The sequence below is a fragment of the Haliotis cracherodii genome, unplaced genomic scaffold (assembly GCF_022045235.1).
Source record: "Haliotis cracherodii isolate W230 unplaced genomic scaffold, xgHalCrac1.p SCAF_14, whole genome shotgun sequence".
Lineage (NCBI taxonomy): Eukaryota > Metazoa > Mollusca > Gastropoda > Lepetellida > Haliotidae > Haliotis > Haliotis cracherodii.
In genome coordinates this window covers 29,494,311-29,519,295 of record NW_027266269.1, presented here as the reverse complement: position 1 = coordinate 29,519,295, position 24,985 = coordinate 29,494,311, and the positions used below count along the sequence as shown (strand labels likewise).

The following is a 24,985-nucleotide window of genomic DNA, read 5'->3' as shown; positions in this document are numbered from 1 at the left end:
AAATCCTGATAGACATAGTTTGACCTTGACCCTTGGCCTTGGTGTTTGAACTTGACCCTTGACCTTGATGTTTGACCTTGACCTTTCAGTAACCAAGGTATTGCAGACCTCGAGCATGAACGAGAACCTGATAGAGAAAAGCCAGGGCGCATTGGGAAATACCAATATATTCTTCTACAAGAGAGAAAGGAGGCGGGATGTAAGTGTTTTTCAGGACAATCTCATTAGTGTTGCGTCTATTACTCAGATACTCTGATACGATAGCTCTGTGATCAAATGAAACTTCCTTAGAACCCAGAGCGAACTTTAAACGACGAAGGATGCGTGGGTTCTTGAGCCAATCATGTTTCAAAATTGATTTGGCTTCATTTTTGTACAAACTGGATACAGAGCATTCAATCTTAGCTGAAAAAACCCGAGAAGGATCAGAGATATACCTAAATAGTACACCCTTGTAGTTGGCATGGCACTCAGAAATAAGATGTTACAATAGGACAGCTTTATTTTTTGGCACTCAGAACTGCCTGACTATCTTCGTTTTCAAGATGGGGCGTTCGAGTAGCCTAGGGGTTAAAGCGTTCGCTGGTCACGAGGAAGACCTCGGTTTGATTCCCGACATTGGTACAATGTGTGAAGCCCATTTCTGGTGTCCCCCGCCATGATATTGCTGGAATATTGCTAAAAGCGGCGTAAAACCATACTCACTCACTCGTTTTCAAGATACACATAAAGAACACTACTTCCTATGGAACGGGGCCCCGTACTGGCTGTCACAGACCAATAAGAGATGGAACATTATTATCCCCCGCCCCAACGAAGTTGGCGGGGGATATAGAAATGGGTTCCCTCCGTGTGTGTATGTGTGTGCGTGTGTGTGTGGTGTGTGTGAGTGTGTGCGTCCCAAAATCGTTTCTTGAGCATAACTCAGAAACCGTTAAATATTTCTCTACAAAACTTTGCATGCCTATCAGACTCATGCTGAGCTGGTTCCTTTTGCTATTTAGGAATTTTATAAATTTTTATTTTTTACGTTTCCATGGCAACAAGTTTGACTTAGGTTCTATAAGGGTGGTGTTCGTTTCCGGAGCGTAACTCAAAAACCATTAAATACTTTCTTACAAAACTTTGCATGTCTACTAGGCACATACTGAACTGGTGCCTTTAGCTATTTAGGAATTTTTTAAATTTTTATTTTTTACGTTTCCATTGCAACAAGTTGGACTTAGGTTCTATAGGGTAGAGTTTGTTTCCGGAGCATAACTCAAAACCAATTCAATACTTTCCAATGAAAAAATTTGTTAAATACTTTCTTACAAAACTTTGCATGTCTACCAGGCACATACTGAACTGGTGCCTTTTGATATATAGCACTTTTAGAATTTTTTATTGTTTATGTTTCCATGACAACAAGTTGGATTTAAGTTTTAATATAGGATTGGTTTACTTTAGTAGTATAAAAAATAAACTGTTAAATATTTGCTTGCCAAACATTGCATGTCTATATATAAAGCGCATACTGAACTAGTGCCATTCGATATTAAGGAGTTTTAGAAATGTTTATTTTAGAATTTTCATTGCAGCTATTTTGACATGGGCTAAGAGAAATGTTGGGTCTGTTATCTGTTTTGGGACCATAACGTGTTAAAATGGGCGGGGGATATAGATGACTTTGTCAACTATACGCTTGTTTAAGATGCTTTTCGCACAGTTTTAGGTGTTAAATAAACTTGATATTTGTTATATGTTCCAATTAAACATTTCAGCGTGTAAAATGTAGGCGATTGGTGAGAAACTATATAAAATAGCAGAGAAATAGCGTATGGATTGGTATATCAGAGCCTGTGATTGCTGATTTGTGTACTCGTACCCTGCTCCGGTATAATGTGACCTCCCTCCAAGCTGACTTGTGGAAAATAGCATGTTATTGGGACCAGGGCTGGTGATGATGTTCATTGTTGGTGACTGATGTTGTTATCCCCTATCACGAAGTGGAAGGGGGATATACGGATGGGTGCTGTCCGTCCTTCCGTCCGCCCTTATGTCTGGCACGTTTCATTTCTGGAGCAGAACTAAAAAAATATCAGAGATATCTTAACCAATTTTGGAACATAGGTAGGTCTAGTGGTGAACTGGTACCTTTTTTTTAGTTTGGGATTTAAAAAAATTATTTTTAGAGTTTCCATGGCAACAACTGGAAATGGTGGTGGTGCCCCATGCAACACATCACTTATTGTCCAAATATATGCCTGACTTGATAAAATTAAGATGATATTGTGATATTGAGGGCCAATATAAGGTCAATATCACAATTGTGGATTAAATTCAGTTCCTAGTTTCCTGAAGGAGCACTTTGAAACCATGTTTTTACAAAACAAATGTTAGATTCTTTACAATATGAAACTTGTAATATACATGATATATGTACGTTTTAAACTACATATGGACATTATTGACCATTTGAACACACTGAATGTTTGTTGTTTAACGCCACACTGAGCAGTATTCCAGCTATATGCCGGTGGCCTGTAAATAATCGAGTATGGACCAGACAGTCCAGTGATTGACATCATAAGCATCGATCCACGCCATTCGGATCTATGACATGTATCAACCAAGTCTGTGAGCCTGACCACCCAATCCCGTTAGTCGCCTTTTACAGCGAGCATGGGTTTTTCAAGACCTATTTATACCCCGGATCTTCATGGTTTGGATGTTAAACATGTGATCAATGTCAGTTACAAACTTTCTAAGCTGAAACTAATCAAATAAAAAAATTCAGGACCACACAATTCTTCCATATTACTATATTTAATCTGTCATGGAATCTTAAGGACCACCTGATTATTTTGTATTGCTATTATTAATCCTTCATGCCGACAGATTAACGATAGTAATATGAAAGAATCGGGGCGTCCTTAACATCTTTTAAGTTGTATAGTTTGAAGATGAATCAAATGTACATTTTGGCATATTTGATTCCAATGATTCCAAAAGGGCGTATGGAAACACATTTGTGAGCTTGCTCGCTCACTCACTCACTCACTCACTCACTCACTCAAACGAGACTGCCTCCGTGGTCTAGTGGTAGAGCTTCCGCACGTCGCTATATAAGTGCAATTATCTTGGACGCGACATTAAACCCCATTTCACCTCGCCTCACTCACTCAAACTCACTCACCCAAACTCACGCAGATTAGCTTGTAGACGTATGGATTTTTGCAAGAAATTGATTGACACATAGCTAGATAATATTACTAGATGCTAGTAAACGTTACAAAAGGCTTGAAATCTCTATTTAATTACTGCTTTAATCATGTAATGTCTCTAATACTCCATGCATGGGTAGATGTTCCTATACCAATATACTTGCATGTGGTGAATAGTGGAATGCAGAGTTGAATAATACCATCAATAGCATGAAAGTTTCAAACCGGACTCTCATTCATTTGAAAATGAGGCAGGGTGTGTCAGTTGGTTGATGGTGTTCACCTCTTGGTCATGTGGACAAGGTGTCTGAACCCAGATCAGATGAGGGGGCATGGGTGGCCCAGTCGTCTAAGGCGCCGCGAATCTTTGGCATGATGAGCGAACGCTTTTACCACTAGGCTATCCCACCACCCCTTTGCCTATAAGGGCCCAGTCATCTTAGGCGCAGCAATTCACTGTGAAAAGTTACTTCACTTGGGCATGCCAGAAACCTATGATTGTAGGTTTGAATCCCGGTTCGCCCCGATTATGTTTCTAGGTTTTTCAGCACCATACTGTACTCGTGGGTTTCACCGAAGTGGTAAACGTCTGAGACCTGCGTCACTTTCGGCCTTTCCTCCCACATTAAGCTGACACGCTGTGATATGACTGGAAAACTGTTAAAAGCAGCGTTAAACCCAATTCACTCACTCACTCAGATCAGATGGTCCTTGGTTTGAATGTCATGGACCATGTTCTTATCCCATTTAAGCAGAACAGTTCAGTTCCCTACACAGCCCTTGACATGCTTCTGTTGACAATGGAGTATGTTGCAGGTGTGCGTCTTCCCAAGACAAGGGAGCTAGCTGACTATAAAAGTCCAGTTTCCACCCTTGCCGAACTAAAGTACTCATGGAAATGAAAAAAACCCTGTTTTTCTCAATTTAAAAATCGACACAAAGTGTTATGCAGCTGTAAATACGAAATAACAAAACAACTCGAAAAGTACTAGTCTGGATTTGCTGGTTTGATCTCAGTGAACAATACAAAATGTACTTTACAGGAGGTAATTTGTCGGCACTTTCAACATTCAAAAATAAAACTGACTATAAGCATGATAAGTCCAAACTGACATAGCAGAAAGAGACTATAGGCATTATGCACCTGTTCTCACCTGTTGTCAAGGTGTTCCTAGGTCACCTTGATCTACTTACACCTGGTTATGCCCTGTTTCACAATAGTCTGTTTTATTCACATTTATACACACTTTTACGTTCAAAAAGGCATAAAAACATTTGATATGCTGTATTTGTGCCACGGCCTATTTAGTACTAATTTAGTTGTTTGAATATTTACATATTTTGTATATTAACTGCATTTATTTAAGATCTGAGGTCGAAAAAACAGTTTTTTTTCATTTCTGTGAGTACTTTAGGCTGGAATTCAGGAGTTACGTTTGGCAGGACTTACGAATCCATGCATAGTCCAATCAATATCGCGTTACGAACTAGACATCTGGTTCTTAAACAACATCTTCACGCCTGTGAAGATCCAGGGTAGAATAGGGCTTCAGAAACCCATGCTTGTCGTAAAAGGTGACTAAAGGGATCGAGTGGCTGATACATGACTTGGTTGACATGGTTGATGCATGTCATCTTTTCCCAATTGCGTGGATCGATGATCATGATATCAATTACTGGATTGTCTGGTCCGGTTTCGCTTATTTACAGACGTCTGTCATATAGCTGGAATATTGCTGAGTGCGGTGTTAAACAAACGACAAACAATGTGGACTTGATGCCCCTCTGCATGAAGATCTGACGACACCACCCTAGAAGGTTGCGTCATTCTGAACCCACAGCGAACTATGATCACCCAATCAAATTCAGAGATGAATTCTTGAGCCAGTCAGATGTCAGCTTTAAAAAATAATTTTACTTAATTTCTTTACTGCCTTGATTCGGGAAAAACTGCACAGAACTCAAATATTCCCTCCATGGAACACCCGTTTGGGTGTAAATGCCATGGGGTTCAGAAATATGTACAATAATATAACAGCAGCTTTATTGTTTTGGATTCTGATCTGCTTGATCATTTTTTATTCACATTATAACTCCACGATCTTGTATCAAGAATTTAGCAGCCTTGACTCTGGCTGATTCAAAAATTCTGCCACACTCTCTTCTGAAGGTGTTGAGAGATCTTTATGTAGAGAGGGCTTGTATCAGAGTACTAGGTCTGAGTTCTATGTAATTTAAGCTGTCCATTATATTTTATAGAATATAGTCAGCGGTCTAGCTGGTCGGACAGAATACTACGCTAATGGAGCTCTGATCTACAAGCCTGATGTCCGCACGCAGAATGGAATTGTCCACATCATCGACCGTGTCCTTGACCCTATTGTGCCGTATGCAGTGTATGGCTACATTCAGCGGCCAGACATTCTGCAGCCCGCTTTAAAGTAAGTTTGGAGCATAAAGATAAATGATGCTTTTAATCACCAGCACTTAATCATTTATTTCCGCTTGGGGGGCGGTCGGTCGGATAGCCAAATGGTTAAAGCGTTTGCTCCTCACACCGAAGACCCGGCTTTGAATCCCTACATGGGTACAGTGTGTAAAGCCCATTTCTGGTGATATTGCTGGAATATTGCTAAAAGCGGCGAAAAACCATACTCACTCACTCACTCGTGTGTTATATGCACCCTTAATTATGGGCAATTAAATTCTGGAAAAATATATCTCTCGTATATAAACATTTAGGCTGTCAGCTTAAACCACGGAATTTATCTTTGAACTCAACAAAATAATATTCTAATAAGAGCACCCTATTTCTAATTTTGAGAGTGCACTAGGCGCTTATTACGTCAAATACGGTATGTCATTACTGATTTCTCCAGTAATGTCTGTTTTTGTTCCTCTCCAGAATGAAGTTTTTCACGGAAGTTACCGAGTACGTTCGTGGAGAGTACTACGCCCAGGCCATCAGCCCACTAACCAACAGCCTCCGCTTCACCATGTTTATCCCTACCGATGAGGCCATCAACAAAATACCGAAGGAAAAGCTGGATGAACTCCGCTCAAAACAACCCGAGCTGGCCAGAGTATGTACTCAAACAGTGTGAAACATCATTCCGACAATATACTCTTTCAGTTTAAGGGTAGCCTTGTTGTCTAGGGAACCGCAGGACAGCCTCTGTGGTCTAGTGGTAGAGCGTCCACCTGGAGAGCGGAAGGTTCGGTGTTTCGATGCCCAGCCGCATCATACCAAAAGATGGTACTTGTTGTTATCCTGTCTGGTGCTCTGCATTAAGGGGCTAAAGCAAGGACTGGTCGGCTCAGAGTGAGTTACTCTGTCTGAGTGGGGTATTCATGTTAAACTGTGGCATTGATCTAGTGAGCTAGCACTATAAATCGGCATCAGTCCAGACTTGTTCAAGCAGCCACACACACACGTACATGCACGTTGCTACATAAGTGCAATAATCTTGGACGCAACGTTAAACCCCATTTCACCTCACCTCTAAGGAACTGCAAGTCACTGTGTAGAGTTGCATCCCTTGGGCATGCCAGAAAGTCAAAATCATGGGTTTAAATCCCGGTTCGCCCCAACATTCTGACCCACTCACTCACGCACGCACACTGCACCCTTCCTGTTCACAACAGATATGGACCCGTGAAGATCCAGGTTAGGAAAGGTCTTCAGCAACTCATGCTTGCCGTAGGAGGCGACCAATGGGATCAGGTGGTCAGGCTCGCTGACTTGGTTGATACATGTCATCATATCCCCATTTCGTGGATCAATGCTCATGATGTCAATCACTGGATTGTTTGGTCCAGACTTGATTATTTACAGACCGCCGTCATATAGCTGGAATATTGGTGAGTTTGGCATCTAACAACAAACAAACACACAAACAAACAAACAATAGATATGAATAAACATACAGTTATATATTTGGGAGTATTTGGAATTACCAACTCTCAACGTGGAATCACTGATTATTACCAAGGCTGAAGATTGACTCTATGTTTGCCAATGATGTGCCCCCTCCATTTTGGAGTTCAGTGTTTGGATAATTATATTTGTCATATGCAGTGAGGTGTTGAAAATTGGTTCATTCAGAACAGATAATCAGGAATCCCTCGAAGACGGTAAATGATTACGGTGTATTTTTGTGTCCAGGTTATCAAGCAGCATGCAATTCCCAACAAGGCCGTGTACACATCGTTTGTGAACCACAACGAGGGCTTTCAATGCTTGGATGGGAGGGCAGTTTTCAAAAAAAATATCCAAGAATCTGGTAAGCACATCAATCAGATTTGAAAAGACTTCACTCTCTGTTGGTTTTCTCATTCCAATCATTGAATCAATCATGAGATATGTTATTAATAGGGGCGGTCGGGTAGCCTAGTGGTTAAAGCGTTCGCTCGTCACGCCGAAGACCCGGGTTCGATTCCCGACATGGGTACAATGTGTGAAGCCCATTTCTGGTGTCCCCCGCCGTGATATTGCTGGAATATTGCTAAAAGCGGCATAAAACCATACTGACTCACTCACTGTTATTAATATTTGTACCAATTAGTTAAGGTCATTTTAATGAATTTGGGGGTCTAAGAAAACTGAGTCTGACATTTAAAAAATTCAGAACCATAAGTACTGATAGAAGACAAGACTTCAAAAGCCCTGTATGGGCAATATTTGAATTGTTTGTTTCAGTCAGTGAATAAATGTGATTCACTTAGGAAATTCATAAAATGCCTAAATATTGATCAAGGGTTTGTGCAGTGGATTTCTGTGGCTCCTGATATTTAATTGAGAGGATAAGGACGTTGTCAAACTGAATTTGATGGGTGGAGAACATTTGCTGGTTGTCTGAGAGGGCTGATTTGCTGTCTGTTTTGGCTGTTGAAGTTTTATGTTCTTTGATCCCAGTAACTACTAAGTGTGAGGTTTCATGTAAATCCTTGAAATACTACGTTCCTGTCACTCTCCTACCCAGAGTTCCATGCGGCGGGCAGCCAGCCATCATAGTACCTCTGCCACATGTGCTTTTCGTCCGTTTCATGTTCGACAAGTCTACACATTTTCATGAACAAAGGTCAAAGAATGGTTACGGTTCATTAAGAAAGTATCCTAATACGTGAACATCTACTTGTTTTTGCATGGTTATCCTTTGTTTACATTGGTTGTACGGCTCCACGTGCTGTCATCGAAGCCCGACAGAGAGCTAGCGATACGGTCACTTTGATGTATAAATATATATTGTCATGCAACTCACTGTCGCAGTTGTGGTAGCATATCTATATAATTATGCAATACAATATGTAAAGCGTCCCCAACTACTTGCATTAGTCCGTTCTATACTGATTTCTGAAAAAGCGTGTTTGTTTACAAATGAGAAAAGTCTGGTCACGTGATATGCAAATTAGCCTGTGGAAGTGGTGTTATGCTGAGTCATCACTGTGCCGGAGTTTCTCAGGAGCACTGAGTAGGTGCGGTGTTGTCACTATTTCTAACCAGAGAACAAGCCATGGGCATCTTCCCGAGGCAAGAGAGTTACCGGTAACTGACTTTAAAAATCCAGTTTCCACCCTTGCTGAACTAGGCTGGAATTCCTGGGCTTGATCGTAGCACCATGTTTGATACATGTTTTTTAAATAGTTTTTGCCAGGGCTGCAGTAAAACAATTCCCAATCAGACATTTTGTTCCCAGCTCTTGAGACCTTCCGTGGGTACCCGGGTCGGGTCGGGTAATAGGGGGTCGGGTACCTGGGTATTAAATTTGGACTTGTCCCAGCCTTACCTTCCATACCAAACTTCAGATTTCATGTATTGAGTAGGATGTATTTTTTAATTCAAATATTTCAATACCTAATTCCTAAGAAAATTGACAATCCCTGACCAACAAATGATCATCACCTGTATGTGGAAATGTATAGACCCGTGAAGATCCGGGGTAGAGTAGGTCTTCAGCATCCCATGCCTGCCTTAAAAGGCGACTATGCTTGTCATAAAAGGCGACTAACGGGATCGGGTGGTCAGGCTCGCTGACTTGGTTGATGCATGTCATCAATCCCAATTGCGTGGATCAATGCTCATGATATCAATCACTGGATTGTCTGGTTCAGACTCGATTATTTACAGACCGCCGTCAAATAGCTGGAATATTGCTGAGTGCGGCGTAAAACAACAAACAAACAAACAAATGTATGACACAGTATTGTTTTTGTTCAGTATATGTGAGCGCAGGAGGCGTCAATGCACTCATCTCCAGGGGCAACCTAACCCTGTCCAATGGCGTGATCCACTTTGTGGACAGTCTGCTGGGCTTCGTCTACAACACAGCAAGGGAACAGATCCAGCTCGACAGTGTTCTCAGGTAGTGACCTTCACCTTTCTGTGCCCATGGAGATGGGAGTAACCTCCCTTGATGTTCATCTTCTTACATTTTGTTATGGATTGTTTGAGTTGGGCAGGGGAGATAACTCTTGTCAGTTAACTAAGTGATTCAGATCCTGAAATTTGTTTATCTGATGATTCGTTGAAAAAGCAAGTTTTTTCGATATGGGGATTCCACTGTACAAAATACAGTCTGGTCAAGCTGACCAAGTAACCAATATTTGAGGACAAATTTGCTTAGGACTACCGATTCAGCATTCCTCACTGTCCTTAAAGTTGACTGACGTCTTCAGTTTTTCACTGGGGCACAAAAGGTTACAACATGCTCATGAAGATCTGTAACTAACACAGCAGACCCATGAAGATTCCGGGGTAGAATAGGTCTTCAGCAACCCAAGCTTGCCATAAAAGGCGACTATGCTTGTCGTAAAAGGCGACTAACGGGATCGGGTGGTCAGACTCGCTGACTTGGTTGATGCATGTCATCGATCGATGCTCATGATATTAATCAGTGGATTGTCTGGTCCAGACTGGATTATTTACAGCCCGCCGTCATATAGCTGGAATATTGCTGAGTGCGGTGTTAAACAACAAACCAACCAACCAACTAACACAGCAAATGATGTTAGTACAAGTTCAATGAACATGTGAAGATCCGGGTAGAAAAAAGGTCTTCAGCAACCTATTCTTGTCGTAAGAGGAGACTAATGCGATTGGATGGTCAAGCTCGCTGACTTGGTTGATGCATGTCATCGTTCCAAATTTCGTGGATCGATGCTCATGATGTCAATCACTGGATTGTCTGGTCCAGACTTGATTATTTACAGACCACCGTCATATAGCTGGAATATTGCTGAGTGCGGCGTTAAACAACAAACAAACAAACAAGTTTAATGAACATGTGAAGATCTGGGTAGAAAATAGGTCTTCAGAAACCCATGCCGTAAGAGGCGACTAATGGGATTGGATGGTCAGGCTTGCATATTGGTTGATGCATGTCATCGTATCCCAATCACTGGATCCAGATTCAATTATCATTTACAGACCGCTGTCATATAGTTGGAATATTGCTGAGTTCGGCGTTAAACAACAAACAAGTTTAATAATGTACAAACACTTCAAATCGGGGGGGTGGGGGGCGGCGGTTAGGTAGCCTAGTGGTTAAAGCTTTCGCTCATCACGCTGAAGACCTGGGTTCGATTCCCGATATGGGTACAATGTGTGAAGCCTATTTCTTGTGTCCCCCGCCTTGATATTGCTGGAATATTGCTAAAAAGTGGCGTAAAACCATACTCACTCACTCACTCACTCACTCACTCACTCACTCATAAAATTCCTTGAATATGATGATGTGAAAACAAACTCAGGAATTCTAAGGACGTTAAATAGTAATTTCATCGGTTTTCTTTGCAGCCAATTCCGTCAAGTGCTTGATCGAAGTCGGAAGGACCTACAGGATTTCTTAGTCGTGTCTAGTGGCGTTACATTGTTTGTGCCAATGAACGATGCTTTCACCAAAATCCAAAATCTGCCTGGTGTTGACTTCTTCAACAACCAGACTCTGATCAATTATGTGAGTTACGGAAATGTGTTCTGGGATTTATCTAGACCTGCTTGGAGACGGATACTCCGCCCTCTGTTAGCAGCAAATGTCAGTAAATACTGTAAATCGTGAAATTAATGTGTCTCCAAGATAATGCGACCACTGGACCCTAGCCAAAAATGCGACTCAATATGAATACGACACCCCCCTCCTCTCAAGCATCAGAGGATTTCTATCTAAAGATGTCCTCAGTCAGGTTTAGAATCTTCACCTTAATCCAACCTTACATTAATCCAATCACACACCAAATAGCACCACTTATTAGCTCTGAGTAAAGTACTTCCGCAAAAAACCTATGATTGTTGGTTCGAATCCCGGTTTGCCACGATTATGTTTCTAGGTTTGTCAGCACTATACCCGTGCTCGTGGGTTTTCACCAAAGTTGTAAAGGTCTGAGACCTGCATCACTTCGGGCTTTCCTCCCACATTAAGCTGACAAGCCGTGATATAACTGGAATACTGTTAAAAGCGGTGTTAAACCCAACTCACTCACTCACACACTTAGTCTTATTGTTTTGTTTGTGATGCAACAACCTTCTCTGTGCAGGTGACGGAGCTGCACATGCTGGAGCCTGGCCTAGAGTTCGCCATCACCAACGTCAACGGAGACTACCAGTCCAGGATTGAGACACCGTCCCAGTACCGCGGCTGGAACATCAAGATCTACAGTCAGGGCAACGGTAGGTTGGTCAACTGTTACAGCTCCTAGTGCTGCATTGTGGACATCAGTGTTAGACTGATAGCCAGAGGCAGTGGTCAGTGAGTTACAGTTCCTAGTGCTGCATTGTGGACATCAGTGTTAGACTGATAGCCAGAGGCAGTGGTCAGTGAGTTACAGTTCCTAGTGCTGCATTGTGGACATCAGTGTTAGACTGATAGCCAGAGGCAGTGGTCAGTGAGTTACAGTTCCTAGTGCTGCATTGTGGACATCAGTGTTAGACTGATAGCCAGAGGCAGTGGTCAGTGAGTTACAGTTCCTAGTGCTGCATTGTGGACATCAGTGTTAGACTGATAGCCAGAGGCAGTGGTCAGTGAGTTACAGTTCCTAGTGCTGCATTGTGGACATCAGTGTTAGACTGATAGCCAGAGGCAGTGGTCAGTGAGTTACAGTTCCTAGTGCTGCATTGTGGACATCAGTGTTAGACTGATAGCCAGAGGCAGTGGTCAGTGAGTTACAGTTCCTAGTGCTGCATTGTGGACATCAGTGTTAGACTGATAGCCAGAGCTAGTGGCCACAGAGGTACAACAGCTGATTAACCAACATCAATACGAAATTCTCAATGCAGGAAAAGTCAATACCCGGTAATTTGGACAAGTTGACCTTTTCTCCAGACAGGTGAGGGGCGGTCGGGTAGCCTAGTGGTTAAAGCGTTCGCTCCTCAAGCCGAAGACCCGGGTTTGATTTTCCGACATGGGTACAATGTGTGAAGCCCATTTCTGGTGTCCACCGCCGTGATATTGCTAGAATATTGCTAAAAGCGGTATAAAACCCTACTCACTCACTCACTCCAGACAGGTGAAGTTTCAGTTGGGATTCCTGGTAAGAATACAGGTTCCATGGTTGTCTCACTGTTGAGATTCCGAGTAAGAGTGGCTTGCTGACTTGGATGATGCATGTCATCGTATCCCAATTGTGTGGATTGATGCTCATGACGTCAATCACTGGATTGCATGTCATCGTTCCAAATTTCGTGGATCGATGCTCATGATGTCAATCACTGGATTGTCTGGTCCAGACTTGATTATTTACAGACTGCCGTCATATAGCTTGAATATTGCTGAGTGCGGCATTAAACAACAAACGAAAACAAACAAATAGTAATACAATGTTTCTCCTTCTCAGACACATGGGCTGAAGGTGGGTATGTGAAGACCCGCGTGATCCGCCCTGATGTGGGGGTGACTAACGGCTTCATACATTACGTCGATGGGATCTTCGGCGTCCCATACCGAGACGTACCTGGCATCATCTACTGTGAAGACTGGCTGATGTGAGTGAAGCTTTATATTGTTGGGAAGTGAGGTGAAATGGGGTTTAACGTCACGTCCAAGATTATTGCTCTTATATAGCGACATGCATGCACGTGTGTGTGTTTGGCTGCTTGTACTAGTCCGGACCGATGATGATTTATAGTGCTAGCTTACTGACATACCATGCCGCAGTTTAACATGAATACCCCACTCAGACACAGTATACTGACTCCGAGCCGACCAATCCTTGTTTTAGCCCCTTAATGCCGAGCGCCAGACAGGGTAACAACAAGTACCATCTTTTAACGTCTTTTGGTATGATGCGGCCGGTGATTGAACCCCGGACGTTCCACTCTCTGGGCGGACGCTCTACCACAAGACCACGGAGGCTGTTCTATTGTGGGGATATAACTGCAAAGATCATGCATAAATGCATAGACTTTTTTGTGGGTACAGTGTTCCATCACTACAATGCTACCTTTGGGGTCCAAATAATTATAGACGTTATAGACAATCAGTAAGTTAACATAGGTGGAGTCTACATGGTCTAGGTGGTAGATGACTAACAATAAATAATAAAATAATTGCAAACATAAGTGCAGATAAACAATAAACACCTTTTTATAACCAGATAGTGTAATAATGGGACTTCAGTTTGGATTTGTTGACTTGTACTTCTGGTGTAACGTGCTCGCTGTGATCAGCTGATAATGTTTTTGGAGATGGGGGAAAACATCGTGTCATTGGAGTTTATAAAAAATGTAAGTAAATTTTGGAAGCCATGCATTACCAAGCGCTATAACCGAGTTAGCACTATATTGAAAGGCACAATAGCAAGGGAAAACTGTATCTCATCTACTGTCTGTCCTAAATCACCACTCTGTTCAAAAATCAAAGAAAATGTCTTAATATCCACTCATTTGCGACAAAATAAAACTAGCAAATTCCCCTCTCAAAGAGAAATATTATTGTCAACATATTTGGAGACTGGAAATGGCCAGATTTATCTTGAGTTCAAAACTAAGAGCCTTTGGCAAGCAAATTTGGGAAAACGTTTTCTTTGTTTTGTTCATTTTTTTTAAAGTTCTTATTTTCTTGAATTCAGAGGTCTTTTAAAGTTGTCTACTAACGTCACATTCAGTGAATCACAGTGATGTGATACAAAGCATTGGAAATTCCCCTTTCGGTTGGTTCTGAGAACAGTGAAGTACAAGTCAACCTGACCAAGCCATCACAATACATCTATGTCAACATGAATTGGGAATGTGTTAATTCCAATTTGGGAGTTTTTACGATTGTTTGCTGCAGGCCATCTTCCCGAGGCAAGAGAGTTAACTGACGTTAAATGTCCAGTTTCCACCCTTGCCGAACTAGGCTGGAATTCCTGGGCTCTATCGTAGCGCCACCAGTGGTTATTACCGGTTATGTCCCTTCTAAGCCTCTCCTATGGACCAGTCCAATTCCATCACTTGCATTTGTTTCAAACAAAATGGCAGCGCCCAGTCAAGACGATCTGATCGATCATTAAGATCTGTATCGTGATAAAACAGATCTTACATCGCGAAGTACATCAAATCACGCAAGCACCTTGAATAAAAACATGAAAAGGTTTGGAAAATATCTGTTGATAACTAGTTGTCGGTGCAATTGCTTTGCAAATCATGCACTCAACCGAAATCTGCACGACAGTTTACGAACCGGATTTCGATTTCGTTGCGAGATTTTGATTGGACTACTCATAGACTTGATAGTCCAGCCAAAATATAACTCCATAATACCAGCCTAGTTCGGCAAGTGTGGAAGCTGGACTTTTATAGTCAGTTAACTCTCTTATCTCGGGAAGATGGCTGCAGGCATGGGGCCAAATATGCACCTCTGGGCAGCCCCGATAACTCCCTTAGTGGCTGCCTTTTGCTTTGTTTCTTTCTTTCATCTGTTATAAAACTCTCACCAAAAATAGAGAAACTATTGCACTTCAATTATAGCACAATAGCAATCAAACTGAACATTTGTAGCATGCACCTCAACCAAAAGCAGACTTTTTACTTTATTAGTTTTCTTCTGTGAGCTAGCCTTTCAGAGTGCAACAGCTTCCCAAGGGAGGCTACTCTTATATCCCTGTAACCAACATCAGGTGAAAATTCAATGGCTGTCAGTCCCGATGTCTGCCAGAAATAAGGTACACAATAGCAATCAAACTGAACATTTGTTGCTCGCATCTAAAAAAACAGACAACTTGTCCGTTGAATTCTCAAACAAAAGCAGACTTTTTACTTTATTTTATCTTCTGTGAGTGCAACAACTTTCCAAGGGAGGCTACTCTTACATCCCTGTAACCCACATCAGGGGTCTTACCCTGCATTGAACAGTAAAATGTGCCTTGGGCTGAAAATTCAATGGCTGTCAGTCCCTATGTCTGCCAGAAATAAGGTTTACCTTTTCATTTGTGCCCTTTGGCAGATCCCTTGTCACTCCCCACTGTATTCAATGGCCAAAAAAAATTAAAAATTCTTAGGTCAATTTTTGTAAATTCTGCAACCATATTTTGATGATTTTTCAAAATTTTGCTCACTTTTAAGCTTAGTTTTCGTGAATGTCATAGGTTTGCATCTCTTTGAGTTGTGGCAGGTATTTTTATGATAAACGTATCCACGGCTAGAATAGCTTATTGAAGCAGTAATACAAAGTCACCTTCTCTTCAAAAAGAAATAAACAGCTGTTTAACATTTAACTCCCATTTTAAAATTCTGCAGTGTATTTGATGAATTCTGCGGCAGATAAATGCAAACTTCCGCTAGAGTTTGCACATTCACTTTCTAACTTGAATCAGCATCCATCCTTAACCTCACATAGATCACCAGGCAGGCAGGTTTTGTTTCCTATTTGTCGTGTATGTTGTGTAGTTGGAACGTCATTGACCCACCCACTCACTCACACTACTCTGTACTCACTCACTCACTCACGCACGCACGCAAGCACTCACTCACTTACTCACTCACTCACTCAATCACTCACACTACTCTGTACTCACTCACACTACTCTGTACTCACTCACTCACTCACGCACTCACTCACTCACTCACTCACTCACACTACTCTGTACTCACTCACACTACTCTGTACTCACTCACTCACTCTATCAACCCCAACCTCCCTTCCAACCACCCTCCCTTCCAACCACTCACCCACACTTCCAGTTACCACTCACTCACTCACTCACTCACTCACTAACACACACAATCCAACCATCCATCCCCCCATTCACCCCTTTACCCACTCATCCCTTTACTCACTCACTCACTCACTCACTCACCCCCCCTCCCACCCACCTAACACACCCAATCCTACCACCCATCCCCCCCATTCACCCCTTTACCCACTCACTCACTCACTCACTCACTCACTCACCCTCCCACTCACCTAACACACCCAATCCAACCACCCACCCCCCCATTCACCCCTTTACCCACTCATCCCTTTACCCACTCACTCACTCACTCACTCACCCCCCCTCCCACCCACCTAACACACCCAATCCTACCACCCTTCCCCCCAATTCACCCCTTTTCCCAGTCATCTCTTTACCCACTCACTCACTCACTCACTCCTTGCAGAAAGGCGTCCTACATATTGAGCATCACCGGCCTGAACGACATCTCACTCACTCACTCACTCACTCACCCTCCCACTCACCTAACACACCCAATCCAACCACCCACCCCCCCATTCACCCCTTTACCCAGTCATCTCTTTCCCCACTCACTCACTCACTCACTCTCCCACTCACCTAACACACACAATCCAACCCCCCATCCCCCCCATTCACCCCTTTACCCACTCAATCTTGCAGAAAGGCGTCCTACATATTGAGCATCACTGGCCTGAACGACATCTCACTCACTCACTCACTCACTCACTCACTCCCACCTTGTAGAAAGGCGTCCTACATATTGAGCATCACCGGCCTGAACGACATCTCACTCACTCACTCACTCACTCACTCACTCACTCACTCACTCACTCCTACCTTGCAGAAAGGGGTCCTACATATTGAGCATCACCGGCCTGAACGACATCTCACTCACTCACTCACTCACTCACTCACTCACTCACTCACTCCTACCTTGCAGAAAGGGATCCTACATATTGAGCATCACCGGCCTGAACGACATCTCACTCACTCACTCACTCACTCACTCACTCACTCCCACCTTGCAGAAAGGCGTCCTACATATTGAGCATCACCGGCCTGAACGACATCTCACTCACTCACTCACTCACTCACTCCCACCTTGCAGAAAGGCGTCCTACATATTGAGCATCACCGGCCTGAACGATATCTCACTCACTCACTCACTCACTCACTCCCACCTTGCAGAAAGGCGTCCTACATATTGAGCATCACCGGCCTGAATGATATCTCACTCACTCACTCACTCACTCACTCACTCACTCACTCCTACCTTGCAGAAAGGGGTCCTACATATTGAGCATCACCGGCCTGAACGACATCTCACTCACTCACTCACTCACTCACTCACTCACTCACTCACTCACTCCCACCTTGTAGAAAGGCGTCCTACATATTGAGCATCACCGGCCTGAACGACATCTCACTCACTCACTCACTCACTCACTCACTCACTCACTCCTACCTTGCAGAAAGGGGTCCTACATATTGAGCATCACCGGCCTGAACGACATCTCACTCACTCACTCACTCACTCACTCACTCACTCACTCACTCACTCACTCCTACCTTGCAGAAAGGGATCCTACATATTGAGCATCACCGGCCTGAACGACATCTCACTCACTCACTCACTCACTCACTCACTCACTCACTCACTCACTCCTACCTTGCAGAAAGGGATCCTACATATTGAGCATCACCGGCCTGAACGACATCTCACTCACTCACTCACTCACTCACTCCTACCTTGCAGAAAGGCGTCCTACATATTGAGCATCACTGGCCTGAACGACTACCTGAAGGACATCCGGATGAGCACCATGCCTGCTTGCAGCTACAACACCAAGAGGCGGGACTACAACTACGCCGACCCCAACCTCTTCAACAACAACCAAAATGTCTACGGCACCAACACCAACAGCAACTCCCAACCGTCACAGTCGCCGCCGATCGAACGCGGAGGGTGCGGGGAAAGCAACACGCTCTGTCAGTTCACGGTCTTCGTCCCCAATGGAACCACTATCGACAACTTCGGAAACAGCTACTATGGGAGACAATTATTCCAGGACAACAACCGACTCCGATATGTAAGCCACTTTTAGTCACTTTTTGAAAGTTTTAGTCGTGTTTTGGAGTTAGATAAAAGAAAAAAAGTGTGACAAAAACATCTGTCTATTTACAATCTTTTAGTTCCATACCAGTGGGTCTGTCAGAACTAACAATTGTTGCCAGTGAAATGTGTTTGAAAACTGCTTAACTGATTTTAACTCCAACACAGATGTAATTAACCATCTTGCTTTTTCAGAGCATACTCGCCCCTGTATTTGTTATGTTTCTAAATAAGGCAAAACTTGTTTTAATCAGACCCTAAGGAAAGTCATTGTGAAAAAACCCAAATCATTACTAGTACCGTATTCAACGTAATAAGCGCCCCACTCTAATAAGCACCCACAGCAATATTTGCTAATATATTGGCTAGTAAACAATCCTAATTAGCATCCCTTCTGATTAAGCAATGTGCACAAGACTTATTTATTCATGTATAATACGCAGTCGTGTGTTATATGCACCTTTAATTATTGGCAATTAAATTTTGGAAAAATATATCTGTCGTACATAAACATTTCAGACTGTCCGCATAAATCACGAGAAAATTTACGATCTTTCACCTCTGTTTTTTCACCAAAATAATATTCTAATCAGAGCCCCCTGTTTCTAATTTTGAGATCGCCCTGGTCAAATACGGAATCAGCCGTATGTATGCAAGATTGATGGAGGAACGCAGTGTATACAAACCCCAGAAGTATTGAGGATGGATGGGTTGTTGAATAAACTGAATGGCATCATGACACAAATTTCATGTAATTATGAGATGTCCTGGAAAGTCTTTTCAATTAAAGATTATTTCCTTGTACTCGTTTACAGTTGTTACACTTATTGGAGAATTCTTAATTTGTGGGGGCGGTCGGGTAGCCTAGTGGTTAAAGACTTCTTCATCACGCCGAAGACCCGGGTTCGATTCCAGACATTGGAACAATGTGTAAAGCTTATTTCAGGTGTCCCCAGCAGTGATATTGCTGGAATATTGCTAAAAGCGGCGTAAAACCAAACCCGCTCGCTCTTAATTTGTGTTTTAAAAATGGCAGCAGTGTGAAATTCCTTTGTGTCAGTTACGGTATAAAATAGAGATTGTATTTGTGTTTCATTTGTCCAACTACAGAGCTTGCACCTACTAAAATGTTTATTTGTTATTTCTGTCATTAGATAGGACCTGGATGAGAATGTTTTAATTATAATTACCTGAGTAAAATACATCAAATACGGTATGTTTTGTCCTACTGATTGCATACTCCCATGTTCATCACAAAATTATTCAGAGATTATTGTACGTGCATGTGTGTCATACTGATTCTACAAAACCAGTGTCAAAATACCTGTATTCTCCAAGCAAGAGCAAGAATACTTCCACGAGTTTCTGACACAAATGCATGTATAAGAATCTCTATGTATGCTGGATAGTTTTGTGGTGAACATGGAAGTGTAATAATTTCTGAAATACCCATTATTTTGTAATCCTTTTGAGCTCCCCTTGAGAACAATCTGGATTGTGATCGGCATCTCAGAAAGCAAGAATTGTCGAATGATGTTAACATTCTTTAGCAATGACATTATTTCCAGCAAATCTAGTTTGTCGTCCTTCTGATTCGGATGGCGTCAATGATTTTTTTTAACTCGGTTATTCCTAACCCTATGGGAAATAAGACAGCGGGTTGGTTACCACAGACTTAACATATCTAGTAAAAATGTTAAAAAAGTATGTACCGGGGGTAACATCCTTTTACTTTTGAAATTTTACCCATACACTGATATTGACCAATAAAATGTCTGTACATCTTCAAAGTTACCTGCCCGCATTCAGGCATTATAAATATTGAAAAATCACAAAAACTAAGAAACAAATCGCATCTTGATCTGTTGATTCAATTGAAATAATGCAAACGATTACTTGAGAATTTACAAGGAGTCATAATAAAACTGAATACGTAAGTAGTCTTAAAATTATTTGAAAGACAGTTGGGCAGGTGGAGGAAAATTTCATGCAGCCTGTCAGAAAATTACTAGCCACGGGCAGATGGGCAGGCAGTTATTTCAGAAGTAAGACAAGTTCTATGGATGAACAGCTTCTTTATTACAATAAGTGCGACGTTTCGGTGTAGATCCTAACACCTTTAGCAAGCGACTTTTCAAAAGTAAAAGGACGTCACTTGCTTGATAAAGGTGTTAGGATCTACACCGAAACGTCGCACTTATTGTAATAAAGAAGCTGTTCATCCATAGAACTTGTCTTACTTCATCACACCAACTTCTAAATGCCACTTAAAGTAGTTATTTCAGAAACTGATCTGGAGCAAGGAAAAAAACACATTTTTGTTGATTCCTGAGAAGTAAAAAAAAAAACAAGGACAAAACTCATGCTATATTCTGAAATTGGCTTTGTGTTCATTTGAAGGTATTACGGCGTCATATTGCCCTGAATCGTAAGATCTATGTGGACCAGCTGAGTCTAGGAACACACGTGTACACAGCAGACTCAGGGGATGAGGTGCGCTTCAACAAGATAAATGACAAGAGTAAGTAGCATCCTCGTCATCCAGGCCTTATTCCTCCCTTCTACACCACTCACCTACTGATAGGAGATCGCCTCCGTGGTCTAGTGGTAGAGCGTCCGCCCGGAGAGCTGAAGGTGAAACCCACGGGCACGGGTATGGTGCTGACAAACCTAGAAACATAATCGGGGTGAACCAGGATTCGAACCCAAAATCATAGGTTTCTGGCGTGTCCGGGGGACGCAACTCTGCACAGCGAATTGTGGCGCCTTGGACGACTGGGCCATCCATGTCCCCCTCTGCTGAAGAAGAGGCAGCACCACTGGACGTAAAAACAATGTAACGTTATGCATTGAGATTGGCGTCGGATACAACCCGACTCGTCTTCATTTGGCCGCAGATCCATGACGCTTCAACTACCAAATGGACTGCCTCCGTGGTCTAATGGTAGAGCGTCCACCCAGAGAGGGGAAGGTCTGGGGTTTGATCCCCAGCCCCCAGCCGCGTCATACCAAAGGAAGTTAAAAGATGGTACTTGTTGTTACCCTGCCTGGTGCTCGGCATTAGGGGGCTAAAACAAGGACTGGTCGGCTCGGAGTCAGCATACTGTGTCTGAGTGGGGTATTCATGTTAAACTGCGGCATGGTATCTCAGTGTGCTAGCACTATAAATCGGCATCAGTCCGGACTAGTACAAGCAGCCACACAAACACACACACGTACATCCACGTCGCTATATAAGTGCATTAATCTTGGACGTGACGTTAAACGCAATTTCAGACATGTCATTGCCCTGTGAACATCCGGGGTAGAAAAGGTCTTCAGCAAACCATGCTTGCAGTAAAAGGCTATTTTGCTTATCGTAAGAGGCGACTAATGGGATCGGGTGGTCAGGCTCTCTGACTTGGTTGATGCATGTCATTGTATCCGAACTCTGTGGATTGCTGCTCATGATGTCAATCACTGGACTGTCTGGTCCAGACTCGATTATTTACAGACTGCCGTCATATAGCTTGAATGTTGCTGAGTGCGGCGTTAACCAATATAAATAAACAAAAGATATGTCATTTTATTTCAATATACTCTTCACATATCATCAGAATCAGTTGAGTGTATCATGGAAAGTTAAAAAGATTGATATTTGGCAGCAATTACCCAGCAAAGTCAGTAAGATTTCCCAAACTGGAATTTAAAGAATCTCTGTTCTTGTTAATATAGTTACTATAGTTACTATGGCTTTGTAGAGTGTTGACAACATTCTAATTCAAAGAATTTATAAAAATGTGTTGTATATGTGTTCTTCATGGTAATTGGGGGCACAGGTGGCCCAGTCGCCTAAGGCGCTGTGATTCAATGTGCAGAGTTGCGTCCCTTTGGCACGCCAGAAACCTATGATTGTGGGTTCGAATCCTGGTTCGCCTTTATTATGTTTCTAGGTTTGTCAGCACCATACCCCTGCTCGTGGGTTTCACCGAAGTGGTAAATGTCTGCATCACTTGGGCTTTCCTGCCACATTAAGCTGAAACGCCGTGATATAACTGGAATACCGTTAAAAGCGGAACTAAACCCAGCTCACTCACTCACTCACTCATGGTAATACAGAAGGAGTTCCAATAACATTTGTTTCAGGAATGTACCATTTGACAGATATTGATTTATATTCTTTGTCTTTTGCAGATACAGAAGTATATTTCCAGAATACCCGGGCTCGAATCATTCACTCCGACCTGGGCGCAACTAACGGTGTCATTCACATCGTTGATGACTTCCTGTTTGTTAATGAAGACATGACCAGAGACATTTCAGGTAGTCCCAAGATGGCTGCCACAAAAACAACTACTTTTATCAGTTTAATGGTCTTGTTTTATTCTTTATTTTCTTGTGCAACGTGAATCTGAATTTTTTAAAATTATTCTGTTGGTGCCATGTGTTTAAGTATAAATTGAAAGATGCTAGGTATTCAATGATCTCATGATGTTTCTCAGAGAGCTTTTGATTTCTTTCATAATTTCATTGATCACTTTGTATTTTAATTGTACCAATATCAACATGTTTTTTACCACCTTTGTACAAATGATGTATATGCAGTGTTGTAACCGTTGTGTGTTTATATTGTTAATACTGTTTAATCATGTAAATATGATCTTTTTTCTACTTTCATATGTACATTTCTTCATATTCATCCGATCTTTCATTAATTCCTTCCTTCCTTCCTTCTGCTGCTGTTGTGATGATTTCCTCATGTGTATAACATGTACATATTTTTCTGTTACAAATTCTGTGTTTCTTGTGTTAATGTTTGCATAAACCCTCAATAATGAGGTATTGTCCACTCGCAGACTACTGTTTCCTGATTGGCTGATAATAAAAGGGGCGTAGCTTGTGTCGCATGGCTCTGAACGATGTCAGTTATTTCACAGGGATAATTCTAGGGTGGGACATTGTGATTTAGCCCCTAAATTTGAAAAAAAGGCCCACATTTTCAAAATATAATGGGGCAAGTAACATTGTATTGTATGGGCTTACCTCTGGAGTACTTAAAATTTTCACAAAGATAGGGTTGTAAGATTGCAACATGTATATCAGTATAATTAGTGAGATCCAACCATTGTCATCATACCGTATATCATGTGTATAAGGCAAGTTTTTCGTACCTAGAATTAGGGGGCTTTAAAGGGTGGTTGACTTTTTACACAGGGTTGAAGAGTTTTGATGTTTTTTCCCCCAACATAAAGACATTACCATGAGCACATAACATTGGAAATACCATATCAACAAATGCGTACTGGAGTATGCAAAGTAATCATGTAATTACACTCCCTGGTTATAAAAAGAGTTTATTATATATCTGGAACTCATTTTTGTAATTTATTTTTCTAATTTTATTCAAAATTTCATTCAATATTGGTTACTTTCATTTCGGTGAATGATCGGAAGTCATACAACTCACAATTATTTACAGCAACCGTGGTCAGATAACCAGTATTGACGCCTTGAAACAAATTTTTGTGGATAGAGAATGGCTATATATATAATAAATGCCATACACTGACTTGCTGAAAGTCATATTTGTTGTAGTTTGACTATTATACGTCAACATGTAATTTTCGCTATCATGAGCGTGGGAGTCATCTGATCAAACAATTACCGTATTCCACGTAATAAGCGACCAGGGTGCTCTCAAAATTAGAAATAAGGGGCTCTTATTAGAATATTATTTTGGTGAAAAAAAAACAGTTGAAAGATAAATTTCGTGGTTTATGGTGACAGCCTGAAATGTTTATATACGACAGATATATTTTTCTGGAATTTAATTGCCCATGATTAAGGGTGCATATAACACACGAGTGTGCATAAAAGACGAATAAATAAGTCTTGTGTACATTGATCAATCAGAAGGGGTGCTAATTAGGATTGTTTACTAGCCAATATATCAGCAAATATCGCCGTGGGCGCTTATTAGAGCGGGGCACTTATTACGTCGAATACGGTACTTCTCAACTCTTGTACGCCATTCTAAACCTTCTCTATATTTCTAGGACCGCCACCGTGGTCTAGTGGTAGAGTGTCTGACGGAGAGCGGAAGGTCTGATATTCAATCCCCGGCTGCGTCATACCAAAAGACGTTAAAAGATGGTACTTGTTGTTACCCTGCCTGGCGCTCGGCATTAAGGGGTTAAAACAAGGACTGGTCGGCTCGGAGTCAGTATACTGTGTCTGAGTGGGGTATTCATGTTAAACTGCGGCATGGTACCTCAGTGGGCTAGCACTATAAAATCGGCATCAGTCCGGACTAGTACAATCAGCCACACACACACACACACACACATGCATGCACATCGCTATATATGTGCGATAATCTTGCAAGCAATGTTATACCCCATTCCACCTCACCTCACCTATATTTCTATCATTTTAGATATACATGTACACAACCCATAAAGATCCAGGGTAGAATAGGTCTTCAGCGACCCATCCTTGCCGTGAAAGGTGACTATGCTTGTCATAAGAGGCGACTAAAGGG

The 24,985-nt window shown here is 42.1% G+C and overlaps 1 protein-coding gene across 1 annotated transcript in view; it reads left to right on the top strand.

Annotated features, from left to right (window-relative positions):
- LOC139461169 (fasciclin-1-like) overlaps positions 1-24,311 on the top strand; it is a 29,401-nt gene extending 5,090 nt beyond the window's left edge. Inside the window, exons 3-13 of the mRNA XM_071242748.1 lie at positions 90-199; positions 5,466-5,647; positions 6,112-6,289; positions 7,372-7,489; positions 9,424-9,568; positions 11,002-11,161; positions 11,739-11,871; positions 13,035-13,182; positions 18,109-18,442; positions 20,866-20,986; positions 22,639-24,311. Coding sequence (XP_071098849.1) covers positions 90-199; positions 5,466-5,647; positions 6,112-6,289; positions 7,372-7,489; positions 9,424-9,568; positions 11,002-11,161; positions 11,739-11,871; positions 13,035-13,182; positions 18,109-18,442; positions 20,866-20,986; positions 22,639-22,853 — 1,844 coding nt within the window. The 3' untranslated portion in view covers positions 22,854-24,311. The remainder of the gene's footprint in view (positions 1-89; positions 200-5,465; positions 5,648-6,111; positions 6,290-7,371; positions 7,490-9,423; positions 9,569-11,001; positions 11,162-11,738; positions 11,872-13,034; positions 13,183-18,108; positions 18,443-20,865; positions 20,987-22,638) is intronic.
- Positions 24,312-24,985: the final 674 nt, after the last annotated feature.